Source organism: Mustela nigripes, chromosome X (genome assembly GCF_022355385.1).
Source record: "Mustela nigripes isolate SB6536 chromosome X, MUSNIG.SB6536, whole genome shotgun sequence".
NCBI lineage: Eukaryota > Metazoa > Chordata > Mammalia > Carnivora > Mustelidae > Mustela > Mustela nigripes.
In genome coordinates, this window is record NC_081575.1 from 63,356,446 (window position 1) to 63,375,768 (window position 19,323).

General features: G+C 35.5%; 1 protein-coding gene across 4 annotated transcripts in view; it reads left to right on the forward strand.

The window, feature by feature from the left end:
• The window catches only part of ATRX (ATRX chromatin remodeler), a 301,682-nt gene that overhangs the window by 86,527 nt on the left and 195,832 nt on the right, over window positions 1–19,323 (forward strand). For 2 of the 4 annotated variants that reach the window (XM_059385663.1, XM_059385665.1), the window contains 3 exons: window positions 6,463–6,572; window positions 8,413–8,480; window positions 8,778–11,863. In XM_059385663.1, coding sequence (XP_059241646.1) covers window positions 6,463–6,572; window positions 8,413–8,480; window positions 8,778–11,863 — 3,264 coding nt within the window. The remainder of the gene's footprint in view (window positions 1–6,462; window positions 6,573–8,412; window positions 8,481–8,777; window positions 11,864–19,323) is intronic. The other 2 variants (XM_059385664.1, XM_059385666.1) reach the window with 1 other exon arrangement.

Consider the following 19,323-nt stretch of genomic DNA (forward strand, 5'->3'; position numbering starts at 1 on the left):
TATATATATATATATATATATATATATATATATATATATGATACATTGTATCACAGAGTTACCTATGTGTTAGTATTATTTGGGATGCTTATTAAAAATGCAAGTCCCTTAACTCCACTAACAAATTAGAATTTTGGGGGATGATCAAGAATGAGCCCCATTTTGTTCTTTTGTATATTAAAGTTGGAGATCAACTGATGTAAGGAAAATAATGTAGAAATGAGTAGGAAGGAGAAGGGAGCTAGAGCTATTAACCTTCCTTCCAGTTGTCTGAGCTATCTCTTCTTTTGTCTGTCTACCCCCACTTATACACACACCATGTTGACTAATCATCTGTAGAAAGTTAGTGTAAGGAGGATTCATTTGGAAATTTATGACAGTGGGGTATGTTTCCAATTTGTGTGTGATTTTTAAATAGTGCCTGTATATTTTTTGGGCAGATTTGCAGAGCCATAATCCATGACGGTAAAAGGAACAAATCTCTAAAAAATAGAACATGACACTAAATTTCTAAGTAGAAGTGTAATGGAAGCATGTCTTTAATATTTATCATGTTACTTGTGAAATTATAGCATAGTACTTATATTGGTGAAATTTTGTGCAGATTTTTATTTCAGTGCTATATGCTTATCTTGATGGAATTAGTAAAGTATATCTGTATTATATATATTTTTGGATTAAATAACTCAGTAGGTTGTTGGAGAAAATCAAAGAAATGTTTAGTCTGTTGTCCACAAGGGGGCGTTCTGCTCCTTTCACGCATAGGGAAAATTTATGGAGAATGTAGTTCATAGTAGGGAAACGGTCATTGCAGCAGCAGAGCTCGCCAAAGCTGAATAGTTTTGTTAAAAGGAAGAGAATCAGCAAGTTGAAGGTGACTGGAGGGATCAGTAGCAAGAGTCTGGAGAATAGATAACTAAGTGTACTATATTGTATCAAAATTAGTATCTAAGTGGGGTCTTTGATGAGGCGCTCTTATTCAGTGTCTAGAATGTGTATAAGGGCCCAAAAGGAGAATGGAAAAAAAGCACAGTTGTTGGGGAATGCATTCTTTTTTTTTTTAAAATTTTTTATAAACATAAAATGTATTTTTAGCCCCAGGGATACAGTTCTTTGAATCACCAGGTTTACACACTTCACAGCACTCCCCACAACACATACTCCCCACCAATGGGGAGTGGGGAGTGCATTCTTAGTACCATTTCACTATGCTGCTGGTGTTTGGTCTAAGCTGATACATTTGGAACATTTTATTGAGTGTTCTGTGTAGGAATGTTTATATTATGCTTAATGAAATGTATGTTTATAGACCTATATATAGTAGTACCTAAATCTCTCATGTTAATTTTTGTCTTAATGATTTTCTGTATCTTTAAACTGTCAGAAATTATACAGGGAATTTAACTGTTTGCTTATGTACACGTGTATGAATAAACCAGTGATCTGAGGTACTGAATTGCAAGTTAATATTCAAGCTTCCTAGGAAAGTTCTATAATTAAAGCCTAGCTTAGGAAACTGTCAAGAAGGTAAATTCTGTATAATCTTATATTGCTTTGAAACAAAATTAAAGGTATAGTTTTATCCACCATTTTAGGAGCCACTTTTTTTTTTTTTAAGATTTTATTCATTTATTTGACAGAGAGAGATCACAAGCAGGCAGAGAGGCAGAGAGAGAGGAGGAAGCAGGCTCCCCGCCAAGCAGAGAGCCCGATGCGGGGCTTGATCCCAGGACCTGAGATCATGACCCAAGCTGAAGGCAGAGGCTTTAGCCCACTGAGCCACCCAGGCGCCCTTTTATAAAACACCATAGCTGGGACGGCTGTGTGGCTCAGTTGGTTAAGCCACTGCCTTCGGCTCAGGTCATAATCCCAGGGTCCTGGGATCGAGTCCTGCATTGGACTCCTTGCTCAGTGGGGAGCCTGCTTCTCTCTCTGCCTCTGCCTGCTGCTCTGCCTGCTTAAGTTCTCTATCTCTCTCTCTGACAAATAAATAAAATCTTTAAAAACAAAACAAAACAAAACACCATAGCCTACTGACAACCTTTTCTGCAGTTTGTTAGAAAGTATATTTTACACCTAATTTTTCTACCTGGCACAATAATTTTCTTTTATTTTAAATTCCAGTATATTTAGCATACTGTGTTACATTAGTTTTAGGTGTACAACATAGTGATTCAACAATTCCATACATCACATAGTACTTATTGTGACAGGAGTACTTCTTAATCCCCATTGCCTATTTTACCCATCCCCATACCCACCTTCCCTCTGGTAACCATTAGTTTTGTTTGCTATAGCTAAGAGTCTGTTTCTTGGCTTCTCTCTCTTTTTTTCTTGTGCTCCTTTTTCTCCCTTAAATTCCACATATGAGTGAAATCATATGGTATTTGTTTTTCTCAGATTTATTTTCCTTAGCATTACTCTCTCTAGTTCTAGCCATGTCATTGAAAATGGAAAGATTTCATTCTTTTTTTAATGGCTGAATAATATTCCATTGTGTATATATACCATATCTTCTTTATCCATTCATCTGTCAATGGATACTTTGGCTGCTTACATAATTCGGCTGTTGTAAATACTGCTTCTCTAAATATGTGTATGTGTCCCTTTGAATTAGTGTTTTTGTATTTTGGAGGTAAATACCCAGTAATTCAATTACTGGATTGTAGGATAGTTCCATTTTTAACTTTTTGAGGAACCTTCATATTGTTTTCCAGAATGGGTACACCAGTTGACATTCCTACCAATAGTGAAGAGGGTTCCTTTTTTTCCACGTCTTTGTCAACACTTGTTTTTCTTGTGTTTTTGATTTTAGCCATTCTGACAGGTATGGGTTGATATCTCATTATATTTATGATTTGCATTTCCCTGATAATGACTGATGTTGAGCATCTTTTCATGTGTCTGTTGGCTGCCTGGGTGTCTTCTTTGGAGCAATGTCTGTTCATGTTCTCTGCCCATTTTTTTTTTTTTTTTTTTGGATAGTAAATTCTAGATTTGATTGTCTTTATTTTTTTTTAATTTATTTTTTATTTTCAGCATAACAGTATTCATTATTTTTGCACCACACCCAGTGCTCCATGCAATCCGTGCCCTCTGCCCATTTTTTAATTGGATTATTCATTTTTGGGGTGTTGGGATTTATAAATTCTTTATATGTTTTGGATACTAACCCTTTCTTAGATATCATTTGCAGATATCTTCTTCCATTCTGTAGGTTACCTTTTAGTTTTGTTGATTGTTTCCTTCACTGTGCAGAAGCCTTTTATTTTGATGTAGTCCCAAGAGTTAATTTTTCTTTTATTTCCTTTGCCTCAGGAGACATATCTAGAAAAGTGTTATGATGGTGGATATCAGGGACATCACTGCCTTTGCTTTCTTCTAGGATTTTTAAAAATTTAAAATCAGTTAGCCAACATATAGTACATTCATTGGTTGTGTATAAAACCCAGTTAGGATTTAAAAAAAAATTTTTTAAGTAATCTCTACACCCACTATGGGACTTAAACTTAAAACCTTGAGATCGTGAGTTGCACACTCCACTGATGGAGCCAACCAGGTCTCCCTCCTCTAAGATTTTTATAGTTTCAGGTCTCACATTTAGGTGTTTAATCCATTTTGAGTTTATTTTTGTGTATAGTGAAAGAAAGTGGTCCAGTTTCATTCTTTCACATCATGTTTTCCCAACACCATTTGTTGAAGAGACTCTCTTTTTCCCACTGGATAGTCTTCTTGATTTGTCAGAGATTGGCCATATAATTATGGGCTTATTTCTGGGTTTTGTATTCTGTTCTATTGATCTATATGTCTGTTTTTGTGACAGTACTATACTGTTTTGATTGACAGCTTTATAAATAATTTAAGTCTGAAATTGTGATACCTTTAGCTTTGTTTTTCATTTTCAAGGTTGCTTTGGCTTTTTGGGGTCTTTTGTGGTTCCATGCAAATTTTAGGATTGTTTTTTCTAGTTTTGTGAAAAGTGCTATGCCATGGTGTTTTGATAGGGATTGCATTAAATATGTAGATTTTTTTGAGTAATTTTAGACATTTTAACAATATTTGTTCTTCTAATCCATTAGCATGGAATGTCTCCATATCTTTGTGTCATCTTCAGTTTTTATCATTAATGTTTTATAGAGTTTTGTTCTCTTTAAATCTATTAAAATGCGTTGAGCTCAGAAATGAAAATGCTTCTCTTCCATTTACACATTATATTATAATCCTTAAGGATTATATTATAATATTTTATAGCTAAAAGTAAAAATGTGAAGCATTTACATATAGAAACAAGTACATGAAGTAACATTTCACCATTATTCAGTGTTGGCTTTACATCTCACTTAAATGAAATACTGGTTCAGTCTTACTCCTCCATTTCCACCCCGTCCCCGCCATGATGATTATTTTGAAGTTTGTATGCATGTGTGTATATTATCTTCATATATGTTTTTGTATTTTTCCTGTTCATGTTTATTCATAAAGCATTTATTTTTCACTTAAAATATATAAAGTAGTATTTCACATTCATTATTGCTTTTGAAGTGTGTCCATCTCAGTGAATATACATCTGGTTTTTTATTTTCCACTGCTTTATAGAATTTTGTAATGTGAATAAACCACTGTCCATTTCCCAGATGGAAATTATTTCCAATTTTTTGTTTTTGAAGTTTTCTAATTTCCTATTTAGTGCTGCAATGAATATCATATATGTGATTCTTTGTGCACATGTGGGAGAATTCTCCAAAGGATCACTTAGTTTTAATTTTTGAGTGATATGTGTACAAAAGCATATAGAAGATGCTTAATATTTATTATGTTAACATTGGATGAACATTCATATTCTTTTATTAGTATATCTTAATGCAGTCATTATTTGAAATGAAGCACACTGTATTTAGCACTCAGGGTCAAACACTAGCATAGGACAGTATGATATAAAATATTAGCAACTCGGGACGCCTGGGTGGCTCAGTTGGTTAAGCAGCTGCCTTCGGCTCAGGTCATGATCCCAGCGTCCTGGGATCGAGTCCCACATCGGGCTCCTTGCTCGGCAGGGAGCCTGCTTCTCCCTCTCCCTCTGCCTGCCATTCTGTCTGCCTGTGCTCGCTCTCTCTCCCTCTCTCTCTCTGATAAATAAATAAAATCTTAAAAAAAAAATAAAGCTAATTTCTGTGGCCAATGTTTATAAAAAAAAAAATAAAATATTAGCAACTTACATAGTGAGTCTTCAAATTCTCTATATTGTCTGGAAAAGTATGATGGTACCCTTAAAACTTGGTTAAACTTTCTTAACTTCTGCAAATAAGAATCTTTGTGATATTCAGGTCCATGGTGATTTGGACCTAAAGAGGAAGAAAAAAACAAAATAGAAAATTGAGAGGTGGGAAATGTATGTATTGTTTTGTTTTTTATTTAGGGATATAGGTTATTATTTTAATTATCTTTTTATTTGTGAATGCAGGCATTTTCATTGGCTGGTTTGGAATCGTAATCTGTCATCTTCTGTCAAGATCTTGGTTGCACATCAGAATCATCTGTTAAAACTAGAAGAAAAAAGTCTAGGAGATTCTTATTCAGTGGTTTAGGGATGAGAATGACTGTCTCTGCTTTTAAAAAGTTTCTTCAGATGATTCTGATGTTCCGCTCAGATTGTGAAGCACTGCCCTACGCAGAACTAGGGATGAAAGTGAGGCAGGAGAGGTTTCCTCTTTGTTGCATTGGGTTATCTTTAGTCTCTTTTCCTGCAGACACTGTGGAATGGGGCTCTGCTTTCCCCCTCCTCCAAGTCATTCTCAGGTTTTGCTGTCAACATCGATAGATACACCTGCAAGTCTTATTTGTCCTTAATTGGAAATAGTAGACAGTGCTGATATGTAGTGGATAGTGAGATAGAGAGGTTAATGGGAATTATAGATAGTATTGAAATAAATCTAAGGTAAGAAATTGGTAATTTAAAATTCGCAGGTTTTCATGTACTATATTGGAAGAGTCTGTGTAGACGTTTTCATCTTGAGGATACCTAATTTTTAAGTATAAGGATACAAAAGACTGTTCCACATACGTCACTTGCTTCCGCATTCTTTAAGAACTGATAATTAATTTATTTGCAAAGCAATAGTAAAATGAAAAAGAGTTCTTGACCCATATTTTTAGAACTTCTCTTATGGAGTCTCTTCATGTTTTATCATTTTGAGAAATAGGGTTTGCATCTGTAAAAGGAAACAGATTAGGATTTGTAGTTCTGGAATTTTCCAAGGTTGTCATGTTTTTAGTAAGTCCGTAAAATTATTAGCCTTTCGTGTCCAAAATGTCACTTTTCTAAGGATTATGAAGTATTTAATTTCCAATATGAAAATTGCAAAATGCTGACTAAAGTAAATATCTTTTTTTATGTGTGTGTGTGTGTGTGTGTGTGTGTGTGTGTGTGTATATGTCTGAATAATGGTCACTCCTTTCTCCTAGAAGATGGGCTTCATGGGATTGTGAGCTGCACAGCTTGTGGACAACAGGTCAATCATTTTCAAAAAGATTCCATTTACAGACATCCTTCACTGCAAGTACTTATTTGTAAGGTATGTAATGATCTATTTATAATTCATTCCACAAATATTTGAACGTTTGCTGTGTATTAGATATTTGGTTTACAGTGTCAGACTTCTGGTGCATAGTGATGAATAGTATGGGCCTGGTCTCTGTCTTTGGAGGGCTTATGTGGTAATGGGGAGAACAGACATTACAAAAAGCCCAGTAAGTGCCATGATCGGGGAAGTACTGTGTAATGTGGGAACATATAGGAATCCTGTGTAATCTGGAGTTGGGTTGGGGGGCTTTATAATGGAGATGCTATAAGCTGATATCTGAGCTGTAAATAGATTAGCCTGGTGGAGTGGGATTGGCTCAGCGTATTCTAAGCAGAGGCAACATGGTATTCAAAGGCTGGTAAGTGAAGCAGAGCATGGTGTGTTGGCAAATCTAAAGAGTATACGTGTGTGCAGATGTATGTTTTATAACCTTCCCTCTCATGTATTCTGGTTACCCAAATCTCAACTCTCCATGTGGGGCAGGGTTTTGACATAAGTTGGTGATGATAGAATTAAAAATGCTTCATATGTGTTGTAGATAGTTTTAACAGTCTGTGTATACTCTTTTATTAGTGATACTGTGGAGTTAATTTTAAATATCTATAATATCAAAGTTATGATTTCCCTTACTCATTACTGCTAAGATTAATTCTGGGTTAGTTTGTTTTCCAACAAAATGCTTCCTTGAAATGCAGGAGCAGACCAGATTTTCCTCAGAGATCCAGTTCTAGGTCTTTTTTTTTTTCTTCAAGATTTTATTTATTTATTTGAGAGTGAGAGAGCACAAGTGGGGCAGAGGATCAGAGAAAGAAGGAGAAAAAGAGAGAGAGAGAGAGAGAGAGTGCAGACTCCCTGCTGAGCAGAGAGCCAGATGTGGGGCTTGTCCCAGGACCCCAAGATCACAACCTGAGCTGAAGGCATATGCTTTACTGCTCGCAGGCGCCCCCTCTAAGTATTTCATTGTATGAGTTTTTGATATAGACCTACTTAAGTAGACTGAATTTACTTTTTTTTTTTTTTTTAGCAATTTGTGTTTCTCCATTGCTTGAATTCAGTTCAACCATAAGCCTATTTAGGGGGACATGTTGTCGCTTCTAGTTTTAAAATGGGACAGTTGAATTTCATATGGTTGGATTTTTAATGTGCATTTCCTTTCTCTTTTCTAAAATATATAATTTTTTTTTCAAGGCCTAGTCTGTTGAGCCTAGCCCATTTTATTAATTGGTACTTTTCATCACTGGAGAACCTTCCCTTTCTCCAGGCTTAGTGAAAATAAATTTAAAGTCAGTCAGACTTGAATTTGAGTACCAGCTTTGCCTGTAACCTAATTGTATGACTTGAGATTTACTTACGTATTAGCCTTTTCTCTAAAATTGGGTGTACTACTTCCAGTTGTGTATAATGTTTTGAGATTTAAAGAGAATGAAACTAAATGTAGGATAGTTTTGCTTAGCCGTACACAAAGCAGGTGTTTATATGTGAAGGTTACTAAATACCTGAAGTAGCAGCATCTGATACATCTTTATGTAGAGGTTTAGTAGTTCATCGTATAAAATTAGAATCCTGATTTGCCGAAATCTTTTACAAACATTATATAAAGTAGGTGGTACTTGATGATATGGAAATCTATTTCAAGGAATTAATTTATTGAGGTATTTCTGTGTCAGGAAAGTACTAGTATGGGGTAGTGAGTGTTTTGCTTTGGTTTTCTCACACAAATACACACACTTTCCCTCGGCTTTTTTTAATGACTTGAAAATAAAGTTTTTGTCCTTTATGAATATTATGCATTTTGAATATAAAATTTCCCCTTCCCCTTTTCTTTTAATAGAATTGCTTTAAATATTACATGAGTGATGATATTAGCCGTGACTCTGATGGAATGGATGAGCAATGTAGGTAGGTAATAAATCAAGATGAACATAAATTCAGTATTGTCTACTTTTTTGGGGGAAATTCTTACATAGCATGTTACTAGATCCATTTTTTTGTTGTATCATCATTGATGTCTTTAAAGGAAGGTTATTCTTTTCTACAAAACCTTAGGTTTATGTTTAAGTTTCCAGTAAAGAATAAGCAGATGACCCAAATAACTATTAGAATTCCTGGCAGGAAAATTTAAATTGCTTTAATAATGAAAAAAATTTAGAGTGAGTTTCACTTTGGAGTAATATTTTCATCTTTTAATAATTTCAGGTGGTGTGCAGAAGGTGGAAACTTGATTTGCTGTGACTTTTGCCATAATGCCTTCTGCAAGAAATGCATTCTGCGCAACCTTGGTCGAAAGGAACTCTCTGCAATAATGGATGAAAACAACCAGTGGTATTGCTACATTTGTCACCCAGAACCTTTGTTGGACTTGGTCACTGCATGTAATAGCGTATTTGAAAATTTAGAACAGTTGTTGCAACAAAATAAGAAGAAGATAAAAGTTGACAATGAAAAGAGTAATAAAGTATATGACCACACACCCAGATTTTCTCCAAAGAAAAATAGTTCCAATTGTAATGGAGAAGAAAAGAAATTAGATGATTCATGTTCTGGTTCAGTAACCTACTCTTATTCAGCACTAATTGTGCCCAAAGAGATGATTAAGAAGGCAAAAAAACTGATTGAGACCACATCTAACATGAACTCCAGTTACGTTAAGTTTTTGAAGCAGGCAGCAGATAATTCAGAAACCAGTTCTGCTATAAAGTTACGCCAGCTTAAGGCTTTTAAATCTGTGTTAGCTGATATCAAGAAAGCTCATCTTGCATTAGAAGAAGAGTTGAATTCAGAGATTCGAGCTTTGGATGCTGGAAACAAAGAGAAAAATACCAAAGAGCATAAGGTCATAGATGCTAAGTCTGAAACAAAAGTACGAAAAGGAGAAAAACCCTGTGCTTTAGAAAAAAGAGATATTTCAAAATCAGAAGCTAAACTGGCAAGAAAGCTGGTGGATAGTGAGCACATGGATCAGAATATTACAGTACAGGAACAAAGAACAAATAAAAATGCCACTGGTGAACATAAGAAATCAGATAAAAAAGAAGAACCTCAGTATGAACCTGCTAACACTTCTGAAGATTTAGACATGGATATTGTTTCTGTTCCTTCCTCAGTTCCAGAAGACATTTTTGAGAATCTTGAGACAGCTATGGAAGTTCAGAGTTCTGCTGATAATCAGGGAGATGGCAATAGTGGAACTGACCAAGAACTGGAGAGTTCTTCTGTAAAATTAAATATTACTTCAAAAGACAACAGAGGAGGTATTAAGTCAAAAACTACTGCTAAAGTAACAAAAGAATTATATGTTAAACTCACCCCCGTTTCCCTTTCTAATTCTCCAATTAAAGGTGCTGATTGTCAGGAAGTACCACAAGATAAAGATGGCTGTAAAAGTTCTGGTCTGAACCCCAAGCCAGAGAACTGTGGAGTTGGACAGGAAAAGAATGATAGTGAGCATTTATTTGAAAGTGAAGTTCCATTACTTACAGAAGAATCCGATCTTCGAAGATCTCCACGTGTAAAGACTACTCCCTTGAGGCGACAGACAGAAACCAATCCTGCAACATCTAACTCAGATGAAGAAAGTAATGAAACAGTTAAGGAGAAACAAAAACTATCAGTTCCAATGAGAAAAAAGGATAAGCGGAATTCTTCTGACAGTGCTATAGATAATCCCAAACCTAATAAATTGGCTAAATCTAAACAGTCGGAGATTGTGGATCAGAATTCAGATTCTGATGAAATGTTAGCAATCCTCAAAGAGGTATCCAGGATGAATCACAGTTCTTCTTCAGATACTGATATCAATGAAACTCATACAAATCATGAGAAGACTTTGTATGATTTAAAGACTCAAACAGGGAAAGATGATAAAGGAAAAAGGAAACGAAAAAGTTCTACTTCTGGTTCAGATTATGATATTAAAAAAGGCAAATCAGCTAAGAGGTCTATAATTTCTAAAAAGAAACGACAAAACCAGTCTGAATCTTCCAATTATGACTCAGAATTAGAAAAAGAGATAAAGAGTATGAGTAAAATTGGGGCTGCCAAAACAACCAAAAAAAGAGTTCCAAATAAAGAAGATTATGATTCTTCTGAAGATGAAAAACACAGAAAAAAAGGAATGGATAATCAAGGGCAGAAAAATTTGAAGACCACACAAGAAGGATCATCTGATGATGCTGAAAGGAAACATGGGAGAGAGAATTTCACTCCAGCAGAAGGCACAGTCGATAAAGACGGGACCAACATGGACTTAAGAGATCGAATTTCTAAGAAGCAACAGTTAGGTGTTTCTTCTGATGGTGCTGATAAGCTGCCTTCAGGGAAAGAGGAGAGTTTTAATTCTCCAGAAGACAAAAAGTTTGCTGAAACTAAAGAAAAGAGTAAGCATTTGAAAACCAAATCGTGTAAGAAAGTACAGGCTGGCATATCTGACATTGCTGAGAATTTCCCAAAGAAAGAGCAGAGTGATGAGTCCTCTGAAGATGACAAAAAGCAGAGCAAAAAGGGAATTGGAGTAAAAGAAAAGAAAACTATAGACTTGAAGAAAAATGTAATTAAGATCGAACAACAGTATGAATCATCATCTGATAGCACTGAGAAGTTACCTGAGGGAGAAGAAATTTCTCATTTTCCTAAAGGCATAAAACAAAATAAGAATGACACAACTTACAGGGACAAGAAAAGTAAGAAAATAAAAGATAAAACTTCTAAAAAGAAGGGTGAAATATCTGATCATACTGAGAAATTACAGGGAAAAAGAGATAGTTGTGATTCTTCAGAAGACAAAAGGAGTAAGAACGGGGCATCCAGTAGAGTGAAGAAAAGATGCAACTTGCCTGAAAAGAGTTTGAGGAAGAGACAAGATTGTTCGTCATCTGATACTGAGAAATATTCCATGAAAGAAGATGGTTGTGATTCTTCTGATAAGAGACTGAAAAGAATAGAACTGAGGGAAAGAAGAAATTTAAATTCAAAGAGAAATACCAAGGAAGTACATAGTGGCTCATCGTCTTCGGATGCTGAGGAAAGTTCTGAAGACAATAAAAAGCTGAAGAAACAGAGAACTTCAGCAAAAAAGAAGACAGGCGGTATCAAGGAGAAAATGAGAAACTCCTTAAGAACAAGCACTAAAAGGAAGCAAGCTGACATTACATCATCATCTTCTTCTGATATAGGAGATGATGATCAGAATTCTGTAGGTGAGGGGAGCAGTGATGAGCAGAAAATTAAGCCTGTGACTGAAAATTTAGTGCTGTCTTCACATACTGGATTTTGCCAATCATCAGGTATGCAAAAATAAATTAATTCATAATTTATGCTTTTACTGTCTTGAATAACTACATGGTTTAATTTTCCCTGAAGCCAGTCATATGCAAGGATACTGCATAGGAAAAGGCTCTTTAAAATTCTTTAAAGATGTACTAGAAAGCCTTCATTTATTTTTACTCCATCATTGGAAGGTATTCCAAATATTTTTAGTATTCTGTGTCAGATATACCAGGTTGGTTGGGTACCTGACAGAATTTCTTTACCAATGTTTAGTGCTTTTTCTGGAGTAATAAATAGTTTATGATGGAAAATCAGATGTGTGCTGGTAGTTTAGTAGGTATATATTTATGTAATGGAGATGTGTGCTTTGTGCTGGTATAACAGTGTGTGGAAGTTTTAACTGCCTTGCCATGCATATGGCTTTCTGTAACTTCTGTACCTAGTGTGGGGCTAGAGCTCACAACCCTGAGATCAAGATCATGGTTTTACAACTGAACCAGCCAGGCACACCTGCATATATATGACTTTTTAAATTGGACAGACTAACTTTGTGTCTGGTAAAATTCTCTGAAAATTTATTTTTTTAAATTTTATTTATTTATTTGACAGACAGAGATCACAAGTAGGCAGAGAGGCAGGCAGAGAGAGGAGGAAGCAGGCTCCCCGCTGATCAGAGAGCCTGATCAGGACCCTGGGATCACAACCCGAGCTGAAGGCAGAGGCTTTAACCCACTGAGCCACCCAGGTGCCCCTGAAAATTTTAAATTTACATCATTAAACCTACTGCTGCTCCTTGTCATTTTTTTCTAATCACGTGAACAGATGTTTCTGTCTATAACAGTAACAAAATAAAAGGAAAATCCAAAAAGTAGATGAATTACCTTACCCTGAGGAGATAGAGAACTAGGACAATTAGGATATGGGTCAAACAGTCAGTGTATCTCCCCCCCCCAAAAAAAAAAGAGTTTTAAAAATAATTTTTATTACTGTTGCAGTTCTTAAAAATCAGTTTATAATACATGTGCATATGTCACTTGCATTGTGTTTTTATTTAAGTTAGTAAACCTTGTCAGTTAACTAGGGACATGTTAAACTTATTCCTTCATTCATTCTAAAAATTTATTTATTTATATTACAACTCACAGCTGCTTGCTTACTTGCTTATTTATTTATTTACTTTATTTCTTTAAATTTTAATTCTAGTACGTGTAATATACAGTGTTATATTAGTTTCAGGTGTACAATATAGTGGCTCAGCAACTCTATACGTTACTGTGCTCGTTATAAGTGTACTCTTAATCCCCTTCCCCAATTTCACCCATCACCTCCTTCCCTTTTGGTAACCATCCGTTTGTTCTCTGTAGTTAAGAGTCTGTTATTTTGTGTTTGTCTTTTTTCTTTGTTCATTTGTTTTGTTTCTTAAATTCTACATATGAATGAAACATTAGGTATTTGTCTTTCTTTGACTTATTTAGCATTATACTCATGATTCATCCATGTTATTGCAGACAGTAAGATTTCTTTCTTTCTTTTTTTTAAAGATTTATTTATTTATTTATTTATTTATCAGGGAGAGAGAGGGAGAGAGAGTGATCACAGGCAGACAGAACGGCAAGCAGAGGCAGAGGGAGAAGCAGGCTCCCTGCTGAGCAAGGAGCCCGATGTGGGACTCGATCCCAGGATGCTGGGATCATGACCTGAGCCAAAGGCAGCCGCTTAACCAACTGAGCCACCCAGGCGTCCCAGATTTCTTTCTTTTTTTATGGCTAAGTAATATTCCATTGTAGAGTTATATACCACATCTTTATCCATCTATCATTGGACATTTGAGTTGCTTCTATAATTTGGCTATTGTAAATAATGCTTCAATAAACTCTATAGGTGTGTTTATATCTTCATGAATTAGTGTTCTTTTTCTCTTCTTTGGGTAAATACTAGTGGAATTACTGGCTCATATAGTAATTTTGTTTTAACATTTTTTAGGAATGTTCATACTTTGTTCCACAGTAACTGCACCAGTTTGCATTCCCACCAACAGATTTCCTTTTCTCTGTCCTCACCAGAAAACTTTTTATTTCGTGTGTCTTTGATTTGAGCCATTCTGATAGGTGTCAGGTGATATCTCATTCTGGTTTTGATTTGCATTTTGCTGAAGATGAGTGATTTTGAACATCTTTTCATGTGTCTGTTGGTCAGCCTTAGGTCTTCTTTGGAAGAACATCTGTTGATGTCTTTTGCCCATTTTTTTTAAGGATTTTATTTATTTATTTGACAGAGAGAGATCACAAGTAGGCAGAGAGGCAGGCAGAGAGAGAGAGGAGGAAACAGGCTCCCTGCTGAGCAGAGAGCCCGATGCGGGACTCGATCCCAGGACCCTGAGATCATGACCTGAGCCAAAGGCAGCAGCTTAACCCACTGAGCCACCCAGGCGCCCTCTTTTGCCCATTTTTAATTGGATTATTTGTGAAGTTTTTTGGTGTTGAGTTGTATAAATTCTTTATATATTTTGGATACTAGTCCTTTATTGACTATATTGTTTGCAGGTATCTTCTCCCACTCTCTAGGTTGTCTTTTAGTTTTGTTGATTGTTTCCTTTGCTGTGCAGAAGCAGTTTATTTTGATGTGGTCCCAGTGGTTTAATTTTGCTTTTGTTTCCCTTGCCTTCAGAAGACATATCTAGAAAAAATGCTGATAAGGTCAATGTCAGAGAAATTACTGCCTATGCTCTCTCCTAGGGTTTTTATGGTTTCAGGTTTCACATTTAGGTCTTTAATCCATTTTGAATTTATTTTTGTCTATGGTATAAGAAAGTGGTCCCATTTCATTCTTTTGCATGTCACTGTCCAGTTTTCTGAACACCATTTGTTGAAGAGACTTTTTTCTATTGCATATTCTTGCTTCTGTTGAAAAAATAAATTTTGTTGAAAATTAATTGACCATATAGTGTTGAATTTAATTCTGGGCTTTCTATCTTGTTCTGTTGATCTGTGTGTCTGTTATTGTGCCAGTACTATACTGTTTTGATTACTACAGCTTTATAGTATATCTTGAAATCTGGGATTGTGATACTTCTAAGTTTTGCTCTTCTTTTTTGAGATTGCTTTGGCTTTTTGTGGTTCCATACAAATGTTAAGATTATTTCTTCCAGTTCTGTGAAAAATGGTGCTGATATTTTGATAAGGATTGCATTAAATCTGTGGATTGCTTTGAGAAGTAGGGATGTTTTAACAGTGTTCTCCAAGTCCATGAGCATGAAAATCTCTCCATTTGTTTGTATCAACTTCAGTTTCTTTCATTAGTGTTTTATTGTTTTCAAAGTATAGTTCTTTCACCTCCTTGGTTAATTTTATTCCTAGGTATTTTGTTATTTTTGGTGCAGTTGTCAATGGGACAGTTTCTTAATTTGTAATTCATTATTAATGACATTTGTATATCATTATTAGTGTGTAGAAATGCAGTGGTTTTCTGTACATTGATTTGTATCACGTGACCTTACTGAATTCATCCATAAATTCTAGTAGTTTTTTGGTGGTTTTCTATTTACGGTTTCATGTCATCCACAAGTAATGAAGGTTTTAGTTCTTCCTTACCAGTTTGGATACTTTTTATTTGTTTTTTGATGCCTGTGGTTAGGACTGCCAGTACTATGTTGAATAAAAGTGGTTTGAGTGGACATCTTTGTCTTACTTACGATGTTAGGGGAAAAGGTCTCAGTGAACTCCATTGTGAATGTGGAGTATGATGTTAGCTGTGAGTTTTTTACATATGGCCATTATTGTGTTGTGGTATGTTCCTTCTAAACCTACTTTGTTGAGAGTTTTTTTTTTTTAAGATTTTATTTATTTATTTGACAGACAGAGATCACAAGTAGGCAGAGAGGCAGGCAGAAAGAGAGAGAGAGGAGGAAGCAGGCTCTCCGCGGAGCAGACAGCCCGATGCGGGGCTCGATCCCAGGACCCTGGGATCATGACCTGAGCCGAAGGCAGAGGCTTTAACCCACTGAGCCACCCAGGTGCCCCTGTTGAGAGTTTTGATCATGAATGGATTTTATACTTTGTCAGATGCTTTTTTGCATCTATTGAAATGAACACATGTTTCTTAGCCTTTCTCTTATTGACATGAGGTATCACATTGGTTGATTTGCAAATATTAAATCACCTTTGCAGCCCAGGAATAAATCCTACCTGATTGTGTGAGTGATTTTTTCAGTGTATTGTTGGATTCTGTTTGCTAACATTTTTAAAAAAATACTTATTTATTTATTCATTCATTCATTCATTCATTCATTCATTTGACAGAGATCATAAGTAGGCAGAGAGGCAGGCAGAGAGGAGGGGAAGGCAGGCTCCCCGCTGAGCTTACAGCCAGATGCGGGGCTGGATCCCAGGACCCTGGGATCATGACCTGAGCTGAAGGCAGAGGCTTTAACCCACTGAGCCACCCAGGTGCCCCCCTGTTTGCTAATATTTTGTGGAGGATTTTTGCATCTGTGTTCTTCAGAGATATGACTTATATTTCTCTTTTTTAGGAATATCTTTATCTGGCTTTTGTATCAGGGTAATGCTGACCTTGTAGAGTAAATTTGGAAGCTTTCATTTGTCTTCCATTTTTTGAATTATTTGAGAAGAATTGGGTATTAACTTCTTAAAATATTTAGTAGAATTCACCTGTGAAGGCATGTGGTTCTGGACTTCTGTTTTATGGGAGTTTTTTGATTAATAATTCAGTTTCACTGTTTTCAGTCTGTTCAAATGTTAAATTTCTTTGCGAAGAAGTTTTGGGAGGTTATATTTCAAGAAATTTATCCATTTCTTCTATTTTGTTCAATTTGTTAGCATATAATTTTTCATAATATTCTCTTACAGTCCTTTTTATTTCTGTGGTGTCCATTATTATTTCTCCTCTTTCATTTTTTATTTTGTATGGGTCCTGTCTTATTTTTTTGATGTGTCTGGATAGCAGTTTAACAGTTTTGTTGGTCTTTTCAAAGAACCAGCTTCTGGTTTCATTGATCCATTGATTTTTTTTTTTTGAGTTTGAATTTTGTTTATGCTCTGAACTTTAATATTTCTTCCTCCCACAGGTTTTGGGTTTCATTTGTTCTTTTTGTAGTTTCCTTAGGTGTAAGGTTATGTTGTTTATTTGAGTTTTTTCTTCTTAAGGTAGGCTTGTATTGTTACAGAGTTCTCTCTTAGAATAGCTTCTGCTGCATGCCAAAAATTTTGGAGCATTATGGTTTCATTTTCATTTTTTTTGATTTCCTCTTTGATATCTTGGTTGACACATTCATTGTTTAGTAGTGTGTATTTAACCTCTGTATATTTGTATTCTTCCAGGTTTTTTCTTGTGGTTGATTTCTAGTTTCATAGCATCGTGGTTGGAAAAGGTGGATGGTATAACTTTGATCTTTTTGAATTTGTTAAAATTTGTTTTGTGGCCTAACATGTGATCTAGTCTGGAGAATGTTCCATGTGCACATGCAAAGGATTATGTTCTCTTTTAGAATGGAATGTTCTGACTATATGTTAGATCGCTCTGGTCCAGTATGCCCTTCAAAGCTACTGTTTTCATGTTGATTTCAATTTGAATGATGTAAGTGGGGAGTTAAAGTCCTCTGCTGTTACTATGTTACCGTTGATTACTTTTTTTGTTATTAGCTCTTTTATATTTTTGGGTGTTCCAGTGTTGGGTTCATAAATGGGTTTATGGTTATCTTTCTGGGTTGTACTACTTATGATTATATATTATTCTTTCTTGTCTCTTGTTAGAGTCTTTTAAAAGTTTGGTTTTTCCATTACGTGTATTGCTACCTGGCTTTCTTTTTACATCTATTTGCATGCTAAATATTTTTCCATCCCTTTACTTTATGTCTTTATGTCAGAAGTGAGTTTCTTATTGGTATCATACAGGTAGGTCTTGCTTTCTTATCTATTCAGTCACTCCATTTTTTGATTGGAGCAGTTAGTCCAATTACATTCAAAGTAATTATTGGTAGGCATGTATTGCCGTTTTGCTACTTGCTTTATGTTTGTTTTTGTAGTTTTTTTCTGTTCTTTTCCTCTCTTGCTCTCTTCTGTGATTGCTGGCTTTATTAGTGTATGCTTGGATTCCTTTCTCTTCATTGTTTTCTGTATTAGTTGTTTCTGATTTGTGGTTGTCATTAGTTTTATATAAAAGTTTTTCTGTATGTAGCAGTCTGTATTAAGTTAATGGTTGCTTAAGTTTGAATGTACTAAATTTTTACCCCCTCCCCTCCGTGTTTTAGATATATACTTTATTTCCTTGTAGTTCGTAAATTTTTAACTGATTTTTATTGGTATTTACTTAATTGTACTGCTTTAGTGCTACCTACTTTTCTTACTCATAATTACTGTCTTACTTTTCCACTCAGAGAATCCCCTTTAATATTTCTTGTACAGCTGGTTTAGTTGTGATGAGTTCCTTTATTTGTCCGGGGAACTCTTTTTCTTTCTTTCTGTTCTGAATGATTGTCTTGCTGGAGAGAGTATTCATGGTTATAGTTTTGTTTTCCTTCACTACTTTGAATATATCATGTCAGTCTCTTCTGGCCTGCAAAGTTTCTTCTAAAAAAATATGCTTGTATGTTTTCCCTTGCTTGTACCTGTTTTCTTTTCTCCTGTTGCTTTTAAAATTCCCTCTTTATCAGTACATTTTCCTATTTTAATTATTATATGTCTTGGTATGGACTTTTTGGGGGTTATTTTTATTGGGGTTTCTTTGTGCCTTCTTTTTTTAATTTTATTTTTAAGATTTTATTTATTTATTTGACAGAAAGATCACAAGTAGGCAGAGATGCAGGCAGAGAGAGAGAGAGAGGAGGAAGCAGGCTCCCCGCTGAGCAGAGAGCCCTATGTGGCTCGATTCCAGGACCCTGGGATCATGACCTGAGCTGAAGGCAGAGGCTTTAACCCACTGAGACCCAGGCGCCCCTCTTTGTGCCTTCTGAATCTGGATATATGTTTCCCTCCCCAGATTTGGGAAGTTTTCATCTATTATTTCTTTAAGTAAATTTCTGCCCCTTTTTCTTCCTCATGTCTTTCTGGGGTCCTTATAATGTGCCTGTTACCATGCTTGACTGTGTTACTGAATTCCTTAAGTATACTTTCATTTTTTATTATTTTCTTTCTCCCTTCTGTTCACCTTGATAGCTTTCTTTTACTCTGCTTTGTAGGTCACTGGTCCATTCTTCTACTTCCTCTATTATACTATTTTTTTTAATTTTTAATTTTTTATAAACATATTTTTATCGCCAGGGGTACAGGTCTGTGAATCGCCAAGTTTACACACTTCACAGCACTCACCATAGCACATACCCTCCCCAATGTCCATAATCCCACCCTCCTCTCCCAACCCCCCTCCCCCCAGCAACCTTCAGTTTGTTTTGTGAGATGGAGTCACTTATGCTTTGTCTCCCTCCCAATCCCATCTTGTTTCATTTATTCTTCTCCTACCCCCT